At 68.0% G+C, this 16,876-nt stretch overlaps 1 protein-coding gene across 1 annotated transcript in view; it reads right to left on the reverse strand.

Annotated features, from left to right (window-relative positions):
• Positions 1–2,087: 2,087 nt before the first annotated feature.
• The window catches only part of LOC134154244 (plasma membrane calcium-transporting ATPase 3-like), a 30,693-nt gene continuing 15,904 nt past the window's right edge, over positions 2,088–16,876 (reverse strand). The window contains exons 13-22 of the mRNA XM_062600982.1: positions 16,575–16,754; positions 14,384–14,471; positions 12,193–12,299; positions 9,793–9,984; positions 8,701–8,914; positions 8,253–8,464; positions 6,634–6,741; positions 5,108–5,323; positions 3,153–3,270; positions 2,088–2,175 (exon numbers count right to left, since the gene is read on the reverse strand). Coding sequence (XP_062456966.1) covers positions 2,150–2,175; positions 3,153–3,270; positions 5,108–5,323; positions 6,634–6,741; positions 8,253–8,464; positions 8,701–8,914; positions 9,793–9,984; positions 12,193–12,299; positions 14,384–14,471; positions 16,575–16,754 — 1,461 coding nt within the window. The 3' untranslated portion in view covers positions 2,088–2,149. The remainder of the gene's footprint in view (positions 2,176–3,152; positions 3,271–5,107; positions 5,324–6,633; positions 6,742–8,252; positions 8,465–8,700; positions 8,915–9,792; positions 9,985–12,192; positions 12,300–14,383; positions 14,472–16,574; positions 16,755–16,876) is intronic.

Genomic DNA, 16,876 nt, shown 5'->3' on the forward strand with positions numbered 1-16,876 from the left:
TGGCTGGGGGTGGGGGCAGTTGGCTGGGAAGGGTGGATATGGGGGGGGCAATAAGGAGTGGGGTATTTGGGGAGGGGGTAACTGGGGGCAATGGGGTGGGGGCAAAGAGGATGGGGCAATTAAAGGGGGGGGTGGGGGCAACTCAGTGGGGGTCACCGGGGGGGGGGCAATGGGGAGGGGGTGGGAACGGGCGATGGAGGAGCGCATGGGGGGCAGTGGGGGTCCGGGGGGGGCTGCCCCAGGCTGCCCCCACGCCCGCGGCCCCCCCCAGGTGCTGAGCCCCACGCTGGGGCCGGAGGAGCTGGAGCAGATCGTGCGGGAGCTGCTGGAGCTCTACAGCCTCGACGCCGAGGTGGGGGGCGCCCCCCCCGCGCCCCCGCGGCCGACTGACGGACGCGCCGGCGACCGAGGTACCCCGGCCCCGCCGCAGACAGGCACGGGGCTGACACGCGGACACCGGGATGGACACTGGGCCGACTGACAGACCCCAGGGCTGTCACCTGGACACCGGGATGGACCTGAGGGCTGACACATGGACACTGGGACAGACCCCGGGACCGACTGACAGACCCCAGGGCTGACACATGGACGCTGGGACGGACACTGAGCCGACTGACGGACCCCAGGGCTGACACACGGACAGCGGGACAGACCTCAGGGCCGACTGACGGACCCCAGGGCTGTCACCTGGACACCGGGACGGACCTGAGGGCTGGCACATGGACACTGGGACAGACTGACAAACCCTACGGCTGACACACGGACACCGGGCCAGACACCAGGCTGGCTGATGGACCCCAGGGCTAACATATGGACACCAAGATGGACAGCGGGGCTGACTGACGGACCCCCAGGGCCGACTGACAGACCCCAGGGCTGACAGGCGGACACTGGGACAGATACTGGGGCCGACTGACAGACCCCAGGGCTGACGTACAGACACTGGGACCGACTGACAAACCCTAGGGCTGACACAGGGACACCAGGATGGACCTCAGGACCAACCGGCAGACCCCCAGGCCTGACACAGGGACCCCGGGACTGACTGACGGACCCCAGGGCTGACATACGGACACCGGGACCGACTGATGGACCCTGGGGCTGACTCACAGCCACCGGGACGGACCCCGAGACCGACTGATGCATCAGGCACTGGTCCAGCAGGACTGACTGACGAACAGACACCCAGACGGACGCTGCCAGTCGTGCGGACAGACAGACAGACAGGCAGCTCCCCCCCCCCCCCAAGGAAAGCGCGGCCCCGGCGCCTCGTGAAGTCGCGTGTTCTGTAACATGTTTAATAACCGCCCGAGCCGCGGCCCCGTGCCAGGGGCACACGCGTGTGCGAGGGGCGGCTGCCCGCCGCCGCGGGGGGCGGGGGGGGGGGGACACGTCGCACACGCGTGTGCCCAGTCTCTCGCACACAGCGCCCCCCCCCCCCCCCGGGGGAGAGGTGTCACACACACACGTGTGCCCCGGCACGTGCTTGTGCAAGGCCCCCCCCCCCCCCTTTAATAAATAATTACATACATTAAACCAGAATAAATTAAAATCTCCCCCCCCCCCCACCCGCCTTGGTGCCTCCCTACCCCCCCCCCCAGCTGCCACGGGGGGGAGGGGGGAGCCCAGAGTGGGGGGGTTAATTAGGGCCCCCCCCCCCGGCAGATAAACATGGCTTTAGTGTCAGGGCCTCCCCCCACCCTGCCATCGGCACCTGGGGGAGAGCCCAGGCGTCCGGGTGCCCCCCCATCCTCTTGAGGGGGGGGGGCTACACCCCCCCTCCGGTCTGTCCATCCATGCAGAAACAAGGGGGGGCCCAGGCGTCCGAGGTGTGCGAGGGTGGGGGTGGGGGGGGGCGAAGGTCCCAGGTGTCCGAGCCCCTTCCGTATTTTTTTGGGGGGGGGGGCGGGGAAGGACCCAGGCGTCCGGCGTTAGAGCGAGGTCTCCAGGCTGTGGAGGCGGGGGGGGGCCGGGGGGGCCCCGGCCCCCGAGGCGGTGGTTGTTGTTGCGGTTGGGGGGGGCCTCGCTCTCGGCGTCGGTGTCGTCGATGAGGGGGATGTCGCGGGTGTCGCCGAAGAGCAGCTCGGGCGGGGGGCCGAAGGGGGGGCCGGGCCGGGCGTCGGGCCGCGGGGGGGCCCCGGCCAGCGAGCTACGGAAGGCCTTCACCACCCGCATCTGGGGGGTGGGGGGAGACACGGGGGGGGGAGGGGGGTCAGCTGGGACCCAGGCGTCCGGGCGACCCCCATTTCCCCCCCCCGCCAACCTCCTGGGGGGCCCAGGCGTCCGGGCAACCCCCGTTTCCCCCCCCCCGCCAACCTCCTGGGGGTCCCAGGCGTCCGGGCGACCCCCGTTTCCCCCCCCCTCCCCGCCAACCTCCTGGGGGGCCCAGGCGTCCGGGCGACCCCCGTTTCCCCCCCCCCCCCGCCAACCTCCTGGGGGTCCCAGGCATCCGGACGACCCCCGTTCCCCCCCCCACCAACTTCCTGGGGGGCCCAGGCGTCCGGGTGTCCCCCCCGCCCCGGGACCCAGGCGTCCAGCCCCCCCACCAGGGAAAGGGAGGAAGGAGAAGGGAGGGGGGGAGGATGTGGGGAGGGAAAGGGGGTTATGGGGAAGGGGAAAATGGGGGTCAGGGAATGCCCCCCCCCCCGGCAGGGGAGCAGAGCTGGGGGGTCCCTAAAGGGTTTGGGAGGAAGCCCTATGGGGAGGGGGGGGCAGGTGGTGGGTGCCTGCGGGGTCCCTATGGGGTCTCTGGAAGTTTGGGGGGGGGTCCCTAAAGGGGTCAAGAGGGTCCCTGGGCAATGCATGGTGGGGGGGGGGGGGGAAGCTCACGGTGGGGGTCCCTGAGGGGGGTGGGGGATTCATGGGCAGGGGTCCCTGGGGGGGACTCATGGGTGGGGGTCCCCAGGGGGGGACTCACGGGCGGGTTAGGGGGTCCCTGGGGGGGGGGGACTCATGGGTGGGGGTCCCCGGGGGGGGACTCACAGGCGGGTTAGGGGGTCCCTGGGGGGGGCTGGGGGTCCCCGGGGGGGGACTAACGGGCGGGTTAGGGGGTCCCTGGGGGGGACTCATGGGTGGGGGTCCCCGGGGGGGGACTCACAGGCGGGTTAGGGGGTCCCTGGCGGGGGGCTGGGGGTCCCCGGGGGGGGACTCACGGGCGGGGGTCCCGGGGGCGCCGGTGCCCCCCTCCTGCAGGTGGCTGAGGACGGACGAGCGGCGCCGCGCGGCCCCCTGAAAGGAGCCGCTTCTCTTGAAGGTGCCGACTACGGCCATCTGCGGGAGAGAGAGAGAGGTCAGCGGGCGGCGCGGCGCGGCGCCGGGGCAAAAACGGGGGAGCTGGGGCAAAAACGGGGTCCTGGGGGCAAAAAACGGGGGAGCCGGGGGCAAAAATGGGGGAGCCGGGGGCAAAACCAGGGTCCTGGGGGCAAAACCGCGGAGCAGGGGCAAAAACGGGGAGCCAGGGGCAAAAACGGGGGAGCCGGGGGCAAAAATGGGGTCTTGGGGGCAAAAATGGGGGAGCTGGGGCAAAAACAGCGGAGCAGAGGCAAAAACGGGGAGCCAGGGGCAAAAACGGGAGAGCTGGAGGCAAAAATGGGGGAGCTGGGGCAAAAACGGCGGAGCAGAGGCAAAAACGGGGAGCCAGGGGCAAAAACGGGGGAGCTGGGGCAAAAAACAGGGGAACTGGGGGCAAAAACAGGCAGCGGGGGCAAAAACGGGGAGCTGGGGGCAAAAACGGGCTCTTGGGGGCAAAAACGGGGGAGCTGGGGCAGAAACAGGGTCCTGGGGGCAAAAATGGGGGAGCCGGGGGCAAAAACGGGGGAGCTGGGGGCAAAAATGGGGGTCTTGGTGGGCAAAAAAGGGCCAGCCGGGGGCAAAAACAGGGGAGCTGGGGGCAATAACAGTGGTTTTGGTGGGCAAAAACGGGGGAGCCGGGGCAGAAAAGGGGGTCTTGGGGGCAAAAACGGGGGAGCCGGAGGCAAAAACAGGGGAGCTGGGGCAGAAAAGGGGGTCTTGGGGGCGAAAATGGGGCACCGGGGAGCAAAAACGGGGGAGCTGGGGGCACAAACAGGGGAGGTGGGGGCAAAAACGGGGTGCTGAGGTGCAAAAACAGGGGGAGCTGGGGGCAAAAATGAGGGACCGGGGGCAAAAACGGGGGAGCCGGGGGCAAAAAATGGGGAGCTGGGGGCAAAAATGAGGGACCAGGGGCAAAAACGGGGGAGCTGGGGGCAGAAAAGTGTGGGTCCCGCTGTGGGGAGCAGAGGGGGGAGCTGGGGGCAAAATGGGGGCTCTGGGGGGGGCAGGGGTCCCTGGAGGTTAGGGCTGGAGGTCAGAGGGCCTACAGGGTCAGAGGTCAGGGGGGACGGGGTCAGGAGGGACTTGGGGGTCAGAGGTCCAGGGTCGAGGGAGGGGTCCATGGGGGTTGCGGCCTAGGGTCAGGGGGCCCAAAGGGTCAGGGGTGAGGGGTCAGGGAGTCCCATAAGGTCAAAGAGAGGGCAAAGGGTCAGAGATGAAGGGTCAGGGGGGTTCCTAGGGTCAGGGGTGAAGGGTCAGGGAGTCCCATAAGGTCAAAGAGAGGGCAAAGGGTCAGAGATGAAGGGTCAGGGGGGGTTCCTAGGGTCAGGGGTAAAGGGTCAGGGAGTCCCATAAGGTCAAAGAGAGGGCAAAGGGTCAGAGATGAAGGGTCGGGGGAGGTTCCTAGGGTCAGGGGTGAAGGGTCAAGGGGGCTGGGAGATCCGCAGGGTCAGGAGTGAAGGGTCAAGGGAGTCCCCAGGGTCAGAGGTGAAGGGTCAGGGAGTTCTAACAGGTCAAAGGTTGGCTTGGGGGGAGGGTCCAAAGGGGCAGGGGTGAAGGGTCGAGGGAGTCCCCAGGGTCAGGGGTGAAGGGTCGGGGAGTTCTGAAAGGTCAAAGGTTGGGGCGGGAGGGTCCATAGGGTCAGGGAGACCCGCCGGGTCAGGGGTGAAGGGTCAGGGCGCCCCTAGGGTCAGAGGCGAAGGCGCAGGGGAGTCCTATAGGGCCACAGGTTGGGTCGGAGCAGCGCCGGGGGGGGGGGGGTCCCACAGGGTCAGGGGTGAAGGGTCAGGGGTCGGAGGGGGGGGGGGGTCGAGCCCACCTGGGTCTGGATGCGGTTGAGGCCGCGCACCCAGAGCACCTGGCCGCGGCGCAGCTCCCGCTCGGCGAGGTCGATCTCCTCCTCGTCCTCGTCCTCGTCCTCGTCCGCGGCGGCGGCGGCGGCGGCGGCGGCCCCCCCCGCCGGCGCGCCGGCCCCCGCCGGCCCCGCCACCGCCCCGGGGCACCGCAGCCGGCCCCCGGGCACCCAGGCCATCACCTGCCCCCGCAGCGAGCCCCCCCGCCCCCCCACCGCCACCGCCACCGTTAACGACTGCGTCCTTAACGAGCTTCGCCTCCCCCCCCCCCCCCCAAAACCGGCTCCGGGAATCCCCCCCACCCAGGGGCAGCCCCCGACGAGGTTAGGGGGTAACAGCCCCATAGGATTAACGGGGCCAGGCACTGAGGGGTCAAGGGGGTGCTCCCCTTGGGGTGGGGGGGGTCCCCGGACGCCTGGGTCCCCGGTATGGGGGATTTCGGGGTGCCTGGACTCCAAGGTCCTTGGTATGGGGGGATTTTGGGGTGCCCAGACACTGGGGTCCCCAGTATGGGGGGGGTTTTGGGGTGCCCAGATGCCAGGGTCCCTGGTATGGGGGGATTTTGGGGTGCCCAGACACTGGGGTCCCCGGTATGGGGGGGTTTGGGGTGCCCAGACACTGGGGTCCCCGGTATGGGGGGGGTTTGGGATGCCCAGATGCCAGGGTCCCTGGTATGGGGGGATTTTGGGGTGTCCAGACACTGGGGTCCCCGGTATGGGGGATTTCAGGGTGCTTGGACTCCAAGGTCCTTGGTAAGGGGGGATTTTGGGGTGCCCAGACACTGGGGTCCCCAGTAAGGGGGGATTTTGGGGTGCACAGTCACTGGGGTCCCCAGTAAGGGGGGATTTTGGGGTGCCCAGACACTGGGGTCTCTGATATGTGGGGATTTTGGGGTGCACAGTCACTGGGGTCCCCGGTATGGGGGGATTTTGGGGTGCCCGGACTCCAGCATCCCTGGTACGGGGGGGTTTGGGGTGCCCGGACTCCGGGGTCCCCGGTACGGGCGGGTTTCGGGGTGCCCGGACGCCGGGGCTCCCGGTACGGGGGGGTTTCGGGGTGCCCGGACACCAGGGTCCCCGGTACGGGGGGGTTTCGGGGTGCCAGACGCCAGGGCCCCCGGTATGGGGAGGTTTGGGGTGCCCGGACGCCGGGGCCCCCGGTACGGGGGGGTTTCGGGGTGCCCGGACTCCGGGGCTCCCGGTATGGGGGGGTTTCGGGGTGCCCGGACGCCGGGGCCCCCGGTATGGGGAGGTTTGGGGTGCCCGGACGCCAGGGCCCCCGGTATGGGGGGGTTTCAGGTGCCCGGATGCCGGGGCCCCCGGTACGGGGGGGTTTGGGGTGCCCGGACTCCGGGGTCCCCGGTACAGGGGGGTTTCGGGGTGCCCGGACGCCGGGGCCCCCGGTACGGGGGGGTTTCGGGGTGCCCGGACGCCGGGGCTCCCGGTATGGGGGGGTTTCGGGGTGCCCGGACGCCGGGGCCCCCGGTACGCACCTGCCCCCAGACGAGCTCGCCGACCCCCACGAAGAGGCACCACAGCCACTGCTCGGCGCTGAGGGGGGAGCAGCTGAAGGGCTTCCCCCCAAACTGCACGATGACGATCTGGGGGGGGGACGGGGACACCGGCGGGGGGGGGGGGTCAGAGGGGTCCCGCCCCCCCGCTGGCACTCCCCAGGGGGTGGCGGGGGTCCCTAGGGGGAGCTGTGGGTCCTCCAAGGTCCCTGGGGGGGAATATATAGGGAGCTGGGGGTGCCTGGTGGCTCCGTAGGGAGCTGGGGGTCCCATAAGGTTCTTGTAGGGGGATATGTGGGGAGCTGGGGGTCTCCATGGGTGCTGGGGGGTCCCATAGGGTCCCCTTGGGTCCTAGGGGCCCTCTATAGAGTCCTTGTAGGGCAATACATGGGGGTCCCTGTGGGTGCTGGGGCTCCTCATGGGATCCTCATGGGTGTAGGGGGAATCCCATAGGGTCCCTGTGGGGAGCTGGGAGGTCCCCATGGGTCCTGGCCATCCCCATAGGGTCCCCCATGGGGAGCTGGGGGGTCCCATAGGGTCCCCATGGGGAGCTGATCATCTCCACAGGGTTCTCATAGGACAAGGAGGGGCCACAGAGGGAGATGGAGGCCTCCATGGGGTGACAGGGTCCCCATGGGGTGCTGGGGGATCCCAGAGTCCCACAGTCCCTGCAAGGTCCCCATAGGCAGCTAGAGGCTCCCATGGGGAAGAGACGGGGGTCCCCTATGGGTGCTGGGGGTCCCTATAGGGTGCCAGAAGATGGAGAAGATCCCCATGGCCCCCATGGCCCACCTGGATGGCAAAGGCGCTCAGAACGATGGAGCAGAAGATGGGGTTGTCGGGGGTCCCCGTGGGGCCCCTTGGTGTCTGGATGTCCCTGTGGGGTCCCTGTGGGTCCCCCTGCTGTGTCCGGTGTCCCCATGGGTCACCTCTGCAGCTGGGGGTCCCCATGGGTCCCCGTGGCCCACCTGGATGGCAAAGGTGCCCAGGATGATGGACAAGAAGATGGGGTCCACGTGGGTCCCCTCCATGTCCGAGTGTCCCCATGGGGAACCTGTGGGACCCCTCTGTGTTAGGATGACCCCCAGCCTCCCCCCAAGTTCTCCCCACGGTCCACCTGGATGACAAACTGTGCCCAGGATGATGGAGAAGACAACAGAGCCTCCATGGAGAGCTGTGGTCTCTACAGGTCCCCTCCGTATATGAGGGTCCCCTCTGTGTCTGGAGGTCCCTGTGGATCTTCTCCACGTTTGGGGGTCCCTGTGGGCCCCTACGGGTTCCCCAGACCTCCCCAAAGCCCACCTGGATGACACAGGTGCTCAGGACGATGGAAAAGACCAAGGGGTCTCCATGGAGGGCTGTGGTCTCTGTGGGTCCCCTCTGTGTCTGGAGGTCCCCACCGGTCCCCTCTGTATCTTGGGGGTCCCCATGGGTCCTCCTGACCTCCCCTTGGCCCACCTGGTGGCAAAGGTGGCCAGGACAATGGAGAAGATGACGAGGTCCCCAGAGATGCCTCCACAGGTGTCCCCCCCCCCCCAACAACTGGGTGTCTGGGTGTCCCCACTGTTCCCCCTGTTCCCCCAGAGCCTACCGCGGCCCACCTGGATGGCGAAGGTGCCCAGGACGATGGAGCAGAAGATGGGGTTGGCGAAGATGCCGTCAAAGACGTTCCTCTCGCCGTGGATCTTGCGGGCGTTGATCTCGTTGAAGAGCTGCATCATGACGAAGGTGTTGAAGATGATGGTGTAGTGCTCCGAGGGCGGCGAGTGCAGGGGGGCGTTGCGCCCGCTGTCGATGTCGAAGAAGACCTCCCCTGCCGCGGGGGCCGGGGCCACGTCAGCCGGTGGGGGGCCCGGGGAGGACACGCTCTCCCAGTCAGCCGCGCGACATGGCACCCTCTCGGGGACACGGCCGCACGTCGTCGTCCCCCCCCCCCGAAGCAGGACGAGGCCCACGGGTCCTTCCTGGGTTGGAGACCGCACACCGTGGGCCTCCTTCCCCGCGGCACGTCCTCCCCCAGCGCGGCCGCCTCGGCCCGGGGCCACGTACCGACGAAGAGGAGGGTGAAGATGATGACGAGCTGGTAGGCGGCATGGCCCAGGATGTTCTTCATCATGGTGCGGGAGATGAGGGGCTTGTTGCGCCCGTAGGGCTTCCGCAGCAGCAGGGCCTCCGTGGGCGGCTCGGTGGCCAGCGCCAGCGAGGCGAAGGTGTCCATGATGAGGTTGACCCAGAGCATCTGCACAGCCTTCAGGGGCGAGTCCTACGTGGGGCACAGGGACAGCGTCCGCCGCTCCGTCCCCCCTGAGGCCCTCCGGCTCCAGCTCTCCGCGCTTCCACCGCCGGCTCGTCTCTCCGTCTCTCCGTCCATCCATCCGCCAACCCACCCCTCTGGCTGTCTGTCCACCCAGCTAACCCATCCGTCTGTCTCTGCATCCCTCCACAAACACTGTCCCTGTTTGTCCGTCTCCTTATCTGTTCTTCCATCCACCCAACCCATCTGTCTCTCCACACGCCTGCCCGTTCCCCCATCCACCCCGCAGTCCGTCCTCCCACCCGCCACCACCATCCACCCGTCCACCCCACGAGCTTCATCTCTCCATCCATCTATCTGCCACTCAACTCAACCGTCATCCATTTGTCCATCCGCCTCTCCACCCCACGAGCTTCATCTCTCCATCCATCTATCTGCCGCTCAACTCAACCGTCATCCATTTGTCCATCCGCCTCTCCACCCCACGAGCTTCATCTCTCCATCCATCTATCTGCCGCTCAACTCAACCGTCATCCATTTGTCCATCCGCCTCTCCACCCCACGAGCTTCATCTCTCCATCCATCTATCTGCCGCTCAACTCAACCGTCATCCATTTGTCCATCCGCCTCTCCGCCCCACGAGCTTCATCTCTCCATCCATCTATCTGCCGCTCAACTCAACCGTCATCCATTTGTCCATCCGCCTCTCCGCCCAAGCCATCCTTCTCTCCAGCCACCTCTCTACCCACCAACCCGTCCGCTCCTCCATCCACCCCTCAACCATCCACCTGCCAAACCACCCCATCCTCCATCTCTCTCTCCGTCCACCTACCGTCCACCCCTCCATCCTCCCCACGACCACCCTCGGGCCTGTCCCCGCCCCCCACCTGGGTGATGCAGGCCCCAGTGAAGGCCACGACGACGGCCACCACGTTGACGGTGAGCTGGAACTGGAGGAACTTGGAAATGCTGTCGTAGACGTTGCGGCCCCACATCACCGCCTTGACGATGCTTGAGAAGTTGTCGTCCGTCAGGATGATGTCGGACGCCTCCTTCGCCACGTCCGTCCCCGCGATGCCCTGGGGAGCCGGGCGTCACCGCGGGGCCCCCCCCCTCCTGAGGCTGTGGGGCACCCCCCAAAGAAGAAATAGGGTCCCAGGGGGTGACCCCAAGATCCGGACAGCAGCAGGACCCCTGAAGTGGGCATGGAGGTCCCCAAGGTCCCCTGAGCTGAAACGGGGGTCCTCAGGAGACCTGAGGTGGGGATAGAGGGTGATGGGGGTCTGGTGGGTCCCCCGAGATGGGGATGGGAGAAGCTGGGGGTCCTCAAGATGGGGATGGAGGGAATTTGGGGGTCTGGGGGTCCCCCGAGATGGGGATGGGAGAAGCTGGGGGTCCTCAAGATGGGGATGGAGGGAATTTGGGGGTCTGGGGGTCCCCCGAGATGGGGATGGGAGAAGCTGGGGGTCCCAAAGAGGGGAATGGAGGGAATTTGGGGGTCTGGGGGTCCCCCGAGATGGGGATGGGAGAAGTTGGGGGTCCCCAAGAGGGGAATGGAGGGAATTTGGGGGTCTGAGGGTCCCCCGAGATGGGGATGGGAGAAGCTGGGGGTCCTCAAGAGGGGAATGGAGGGAATTTGGGGGCCTGGGGGTCCCCCGAGATGGGGATGGGAGAAGCTGGGGGTCCTCAAGAGGGGAATGGAGGGAATTTGGGGGTCTGGGGGTCCCCCGAGATGGGGATGGGAGAAGCTGGGGGTCCCCAAGAGGGGAATGGAGGGAATTTGGGGGCCTGGGGGTCCCCCGAGATGGGGATGGGAGAAGCTGGGGGTCCTCAAGATGGGGATGGAGGGAATTTGGGGGTCTGGGGGTCCCCCGAGATGGGGATGGGAGAAGCTGGGGGTCCTCAAGATGGGGATGGAGGGAATTTGGGGGTCTGGGGGTCCCCCGAGATGGGGATGGGAGAAGCTGGGGGTCCTCAAGATGGGGATGGAGGGAATTTGGGGGTCTGGGGGTTCCCCGAGATGGGGATGGGAGAAGCTGGGGGTCCTCAAGATGGGGATGGAGGGAATTTGGGGGTCTGGGGGTCCCCCGAGATGGAGATGGGAGAAGCTGGGGGTCCTCAAGATGGGGATGGAGGGAATTTGGGGGTCTGGGGGTCCCCCGAGATGGGGATGGGAGAAGCTGGGGGTCCTCAAGATGGGGATGGAGGGAATTTGGGGGTCTGGGGGTCCCCCGAGATGGGGATGGGAGAAGCTGGGGGTCCTCAAGATGGGAATGGAGGGAATTTGGGGGTCTGGGGGTCCCCCGAGATGGGGATGGGAGAAGCTGGGGGTCCCCAAGAGGGGAATGGAGGGAATTTGGGGGCCTGGGGGTCCCCCGAGATGGGGATGGGAGAAGCTGGGGGTCCCCAAGAGGGGAATGGAGGGAATTTGGGGGTCTGAGGGTCCCCCGAGATGGGGATGGGAGAAGCTGGGGGTCCCCAAGATGGGAATGGAGGGAATTTGGGGGCCTGGGGGTCCCCCGAGATGGGGATGGGAGAAGCTGGGGGTCCCCAAGAGGGGAATGGAGGGAATTTGGGGGTCTGGGGGTCCCCCGAGATGGGGATGGGAGAAGCTGGGGGTCCTCAAGATGGGAATGGAGGGAATTTGGGGGTCTGGGGGTCCCCCGAGACGGGGATGGGAGAAGCTGGGGGTCCCCAAGAGGGGAATGGAGGGAATTTGGGGGTCTGGGGGTCCCCCGAGATGGGGATGGGAGAAGCTGGGGGTCCTCAAGATGGGGATGGAGGGAATTTGGGGGTCTGGGGGTCCCCTGAGATGGGGATGGGAGAAGCTGGGGGTCCCCAAGAGGGGAATGGAGGGAATTTGGGGGTCTGGGGGTCCCCTGAGATGGGGATGGGAGAAGCTGGGGGTCCTCAAGAGGGGGATGGAGGGAATTTGGGGGTCTGGGGGTCCCCCGAGATGGGGATGGGAGAAGCTGGGGGTCCTCAAGGCGGGGATGGAGGGAATTTGGGAGTCTGGGGGTCCCCCAAGATGGGGATGGGAGAAGCTGGGGGTCCTCAAGAGGGGGATGGAGGGAATTTGGGGGTCTGGGGGTCCCCCGAGATGGGGATGGGAGAAGCTGGGGGTCCTCAAGGCGGGGATGGAAGCAACCTGGGAAAATGGGGCAGGAACAAGGGGATCCTCCACGGACGGAGGATTTGGGGGTCTCCGCGACCTCGTTGCAGGGGGAAAACGGGGAGACTTGGGGGTCCCCGTGGCCCGGTTTTTTTGGGGGGAGGGGGGTCGTTACCATGGCGAAGCCCACGTCGGCCTTCTTGAGCGCGGGGCCGTCGTTGGTGCCGTCCCCGGTGACGGCCACCACCTGCCGCTGGTCCCCGATGGTGCTGTCAATGATCCCTGGGGACGGGGACAAGGGGGGGCGGTGGGGACCCCCGTGCACCCCAAAACGGCCCCTCCCAATGCCTTGTGCCCCCTCGAGCCACCTCACGAATCTCCAGCACCCCCCCCCCCCAAAACACCCCTCTGGCACCCCACAACCGGCCCCGCGCAGCCCGAATCCCCCCCTGCACCGCAACTGTCCCCTCAGCCCCACCTAGACACTCTCCTCGCACCCTAAATCACCCCCAAATCCCCCCCTGCACCCACTAAAAACCCCCCTGCACCCCAAACACCCCCTCGTAACCCCAAGGTACCCACTTTGCACCCCAAATACCCCACAACCCCCCCGGCACCCCAATTAGTCCCCCGGACCCCCCCAAAATACCCCCTTGCACCCCCCGGATACCCACTTGGCACCCCAAATCCCCCCCTGCACCCCTTAAACGCCCCCTCGCACCCCAAACGCCCCCTCGCACGCCTCCAATGCCCCCCCCGGCACCCCAAATCCTCCCCTGCACCCCTTAAACGCCCCCTCGCACCCCAAACGCCCCCTCGCACGCCTCCAATGCCCCCCCCGGCACCCCAAATCCCCCCCTGCACCCCTTAAACGCCCCCTCGCACCCCAAACGCCCCCTCGCACGCCTCCAATGCCCCCCAGGCACCCCAAATCCCCCCCCGCACCCCTTAAACGCCCCCTCGCACACCAAACGCCCCCTCGCACGCCTCCAATGCCCCCCCCGGCACCCCAAATTCCCCCCTGCACCCCTTAAATGCCCCCTCGCACCCCAAACGCCCCCTCGCACACCTCCAATGCACCCCCAGGAACCCCAAATCCCCCCCTGCACCCCTTAAATGCCCCCTCGCACCCCAAACGCCCCCTCGCACGCCTCCAATGCCCCCCCCGGCACCCCAAATTCCCCCCTGCACCCCTTAAATGCCCCCTCGCACCCCAAACACCCCCCCGCACGCCTCCAATGCCCCCCCAGGCACCCCAAATCCCCCCTGCACCCCTTAAATGCCCCCTCGCACCCCAAACACCCCCTCGCACGCCTCCAGTGCCCCCCAGGCACCCCAAATCCCCCCCCTGCACCCCTTAAATGCCCCCTCGCACCCCAAACGCCCCCTCGCACGCCTCCAATGCCCCCCAGGCACCCCAAATCCCCCCCTGCACCCCTTAAATGCCCCCTCGCACCCCAAACGTCCCCTCGCACACCTCCAGTGCCCCCCAGGCACCCCAAATCCCCCCCTGCACCCCTTAAATGCCCCCTCGCACCCCAAACGCCCCCTCGCACGCCTCCAATGCCCCCCAGGCACCCCAAATCCCCCCCTGCACCCCTTAAATGCCCCCTCGCACCCCAAACGCCCCCTCGCACGCCTCCAATGCACCCCCAGGCACCCCAAATCCCCCCCTGCACCCCTTAAACACCCCCTCGCACACCAAACGCCCCCTCGCACGCCTCCAATGCACCCCCAGGCACCCCAAATCCCCCCCCTGTACCCCTTAAATGCCCCCTCGCACCCCAAACGTCCCCTCGCACACCTCCAGTGCCCCCCAGGCACCCCAAATACCCCCCCTGCACCCCTTAAATGCCCCCTCGCACTCCAAACGCCCCCTCGCACGCCTCCAGTGCCCCCCAGGCACCCCAAATCCCCCCCCCGCACCCCTTAAATGCCCCCTCGCACACCAAACGCCCCCTCGCACGCCTCCAATGCCCCCCCAGGCACCCCAAATCCCCCCCTGCACCCCTTAAATGCCCCCTCGCACCCCAAACGCCCCCTCGCACGCCTCCAATGCACCCCCAGGCACCCCAAATCCCCCCCTGTACCCCTTAAATGCCCCCTCGCACCCCAAACGCCCCCTCGCACGCCTCCAATGCACCCCCAGGCACCCCAAATCCCCCCCCTGCACCCCTTAAACGCCCCCTCGCACCCCAAACGCCCCCTCGCACGCCTCCAGTGCCCCCCCAGGCACCCCAAATACCCCACTGCAACCCCCCCCGCATACCCCCGCACCCCAAACGCCCTCACGCGACCCTGCCAAACATCGCCCCCCAACTGCCCCCCTTGCACCCCGAATCGCCCCCGCCCCCCCGGCCCCCCACCTTTGACCAGGGTGTGCTTGTCGGTGGGCGACGAGCGCGCCAGGACCCGCAGCTTGGGCCAGACCTTGTCGAGGCGCTCCTGCTCGACCTGGGGGGCGCGCGGGGCGGCTGAGCCCCCCCCCCCGGCCCCCCAAAGTCCTGCCCCCTCGCCCCAGGCCCTCCCAGCGCGCCCCACTCCTCGCCAGTCCACCCCAGTTCCCCTTCCGTCCCTCCTCGCCCTTCTCAATAAACTGGTCGAACTCCTTCCCCCCGCCCAGTCCATCCCAGGACCCATCCCCATTTCCTCCCAGTCTATCCCAGTGTCTGGTCCCGTTCCTCTCCAGTCCCTCCCAGTCCCCTCAGCTAACCCCCTTCCTTCTCACTGCAGATATGGAGTTCCTCCCAGTCCATCCCAGTTCCCCCTAGTCCCTCCCAGTGCCTCCAGTCCCAGCTTGTTGCAGATGCACCGGTTGAACTCCTCCCCCTCCCAGTGCCTCCCAGTGCCTCCCAGTGCCTCCCAGCGCCCCGGCCCACCTCGCCCTTCTCGTTGCAGATGCGCCGGTTGAACTCCTCCCCCTCCCAGTGCCTCCCAGTGCCTCCCAGCGCCCCGGCCCACCTCGCCCTTCTCGTCGTGGATGCGCCGGTTGAACTCCTCCCCCTCCCAGTGCCTCCCAGTGCCTCCCAGCGCCCCGGCCCACCTCGCCCTTCTCGTCGTGGATGCGCCGGTTGAACTCCTCCCCCTCCCAGTGCCTCCCAGTGCCTCCCAGCGCCCCGGCCCACCTCGCCCTTCTATTTGCAGATGCGCCGGTTGAACTCCTCCCCCTCCCAGTGCCTCCCAGTGCCTCCCAGTGCCTCCCAGCGCCCCGGCCCACCTCGCCCTTCTCGTTGCGGATGCGCCGGTTGAACTCCTCCCCCTCCCAGTGCCTCCCAGTGCCTCCCAGTGCCTCCCAGCGCCCCGGCTCACCTCGCCCTTCTCGTTGCGGATGTGCCGGTTGAACTCCTCCCCCTCCCAGTGCCTCCCAGTGCCTCCCAGTGCCTCCCAGCGCCCCGGCCCACCTCGCCCTTCTATTTGCAGATGCGCCGGTTGAACTCCTCCCCCTCCCAGTGCCTCCCAGTGCCTCCCAGCGCCCCGGCCCACCTCGCCCTTCTCGTCGTGGATGCGCCGGTTGAACTCCTCCCCCTCCCAGTGCCTCCCAGTGCCTCCCAGTGCCTCCCAGCGCCCCGGCCCACCTCGCCCTTCTCGTCGTGGATGCGCCGGTTGAACTCCTCCCCCTCCCAGTGCCTCCCAGTGCCTCCCAGTGCCTCCCAGCGCCCCGGCCCACCTCGCCCTTCTCGTCGTGGATGCGCCGGTTGAACTCCTCCCCCTCCCAGTGCCTCCCAGTGCCTCCCAGCGCCCCGGCTCACCTCGCCCTTCTCGTTGCGGATGTGCCGGTTGAACTCCTCCCCCTCCCAGTGCCTCCCAGTGCCTCCCAGTGCCTCCCAGCGCCCCGGCCCACCTCGCCCTTCTCGTTGCAGATGCGCCGGTTGAACTCCTCCCCCTCCCAGTGCCTCCCAGTGCCTCCCAGCGCCCCGGCCCACCTCGCCCTTCTCGTCGTGGATGCGCCGGTTGAACTCCTCCCCCTCCCAGTGCCTCCCAGTGCCTCCCAGTGCCTCCCAGCGCCCCGGCCCACCTCGCCCTTCTCGTTGCGGATGCGCCGGTTGAACTCCTCCCCCTCCCAGTGCCTCCCAGTGCCTCCCAGTGCCTCCCAGCGCCCCGGCCCACCTCGCCCTTCTCGTTGCGGATGCGCCGGTTGAACTCCTCCCCCTCCCAGTGCCTCCCAGTGCCTCCCAGTGCCTCCCAGCGCCCCGGCCCACCTCGCCCTTCTCGTTGCGGATGCGCCGGTTGAACTCCTCCCCCTCCCAGTGCCTCCCAGTGCCTCCCAGTGCCTCCCAGCGCCCCGGCCCACCTCGCCCTTCTCGTTGCGGATGCGCCGGTTGAACTCCTCCCCCTCCCAGTGCCTCCCAGTGCCTCCCAGTGCCTCCCAGCGCCCCGGCCCACCTCGCCCTTCTCGTTGCGGATGCGCCGGTTGAACTCCTCCCCCTCCCAGTGCCTCCCAGTGCCTCCCAGTGCCTCCCAGCGCCCCGGCCCACCTCGCCCTTCTCGTTGCGGATGCGCCAGTTGAACTCCTCCCCCTCCCAGTGCCTCCCAGTGCCTCCCAGCGCCCCGGCCCACCTCGCCCTTCTCGTTGCGGATGCGCCGGTTGAACTCCTTGCCCTCGAGGCAGAGCCAGTCCTCGCCGGGCGGCAGGATGCCGCACTTGGCCGCGATGGCCCGCGCCGTGTTCAGGTTGTCCCCCGTCACCATCCGCACGGTGATCCCGGCCCGCTGGCACTTGCGGATCGCCTCGGGCACCTGCGCCGGCGTCCCCCGTGTCCCCGACGTCGCCCACGCTCCCCAACGTGCCCCGTGTCCCCAACATCCCCCGTGTTTCCCCAGCGTCCTCCGTATCTCCTCAACGTGCCCCAAGTCTCCAT

Source organism: Rhea pennata, unplaced genomic scaffold (genome assembly GCF_028389875.1).
Source record: "Rhea pennata isolate bPtePen1 unplaced genomic scaffold, bPtePen1.pri scaffold_180, whole genome shotgun sequence".
Lineage (NCBI taxonomy): Eukaryota > Metazoa > Chordata > Aves > Rheiformes > Rheidae > Rhea > Rhea pennata.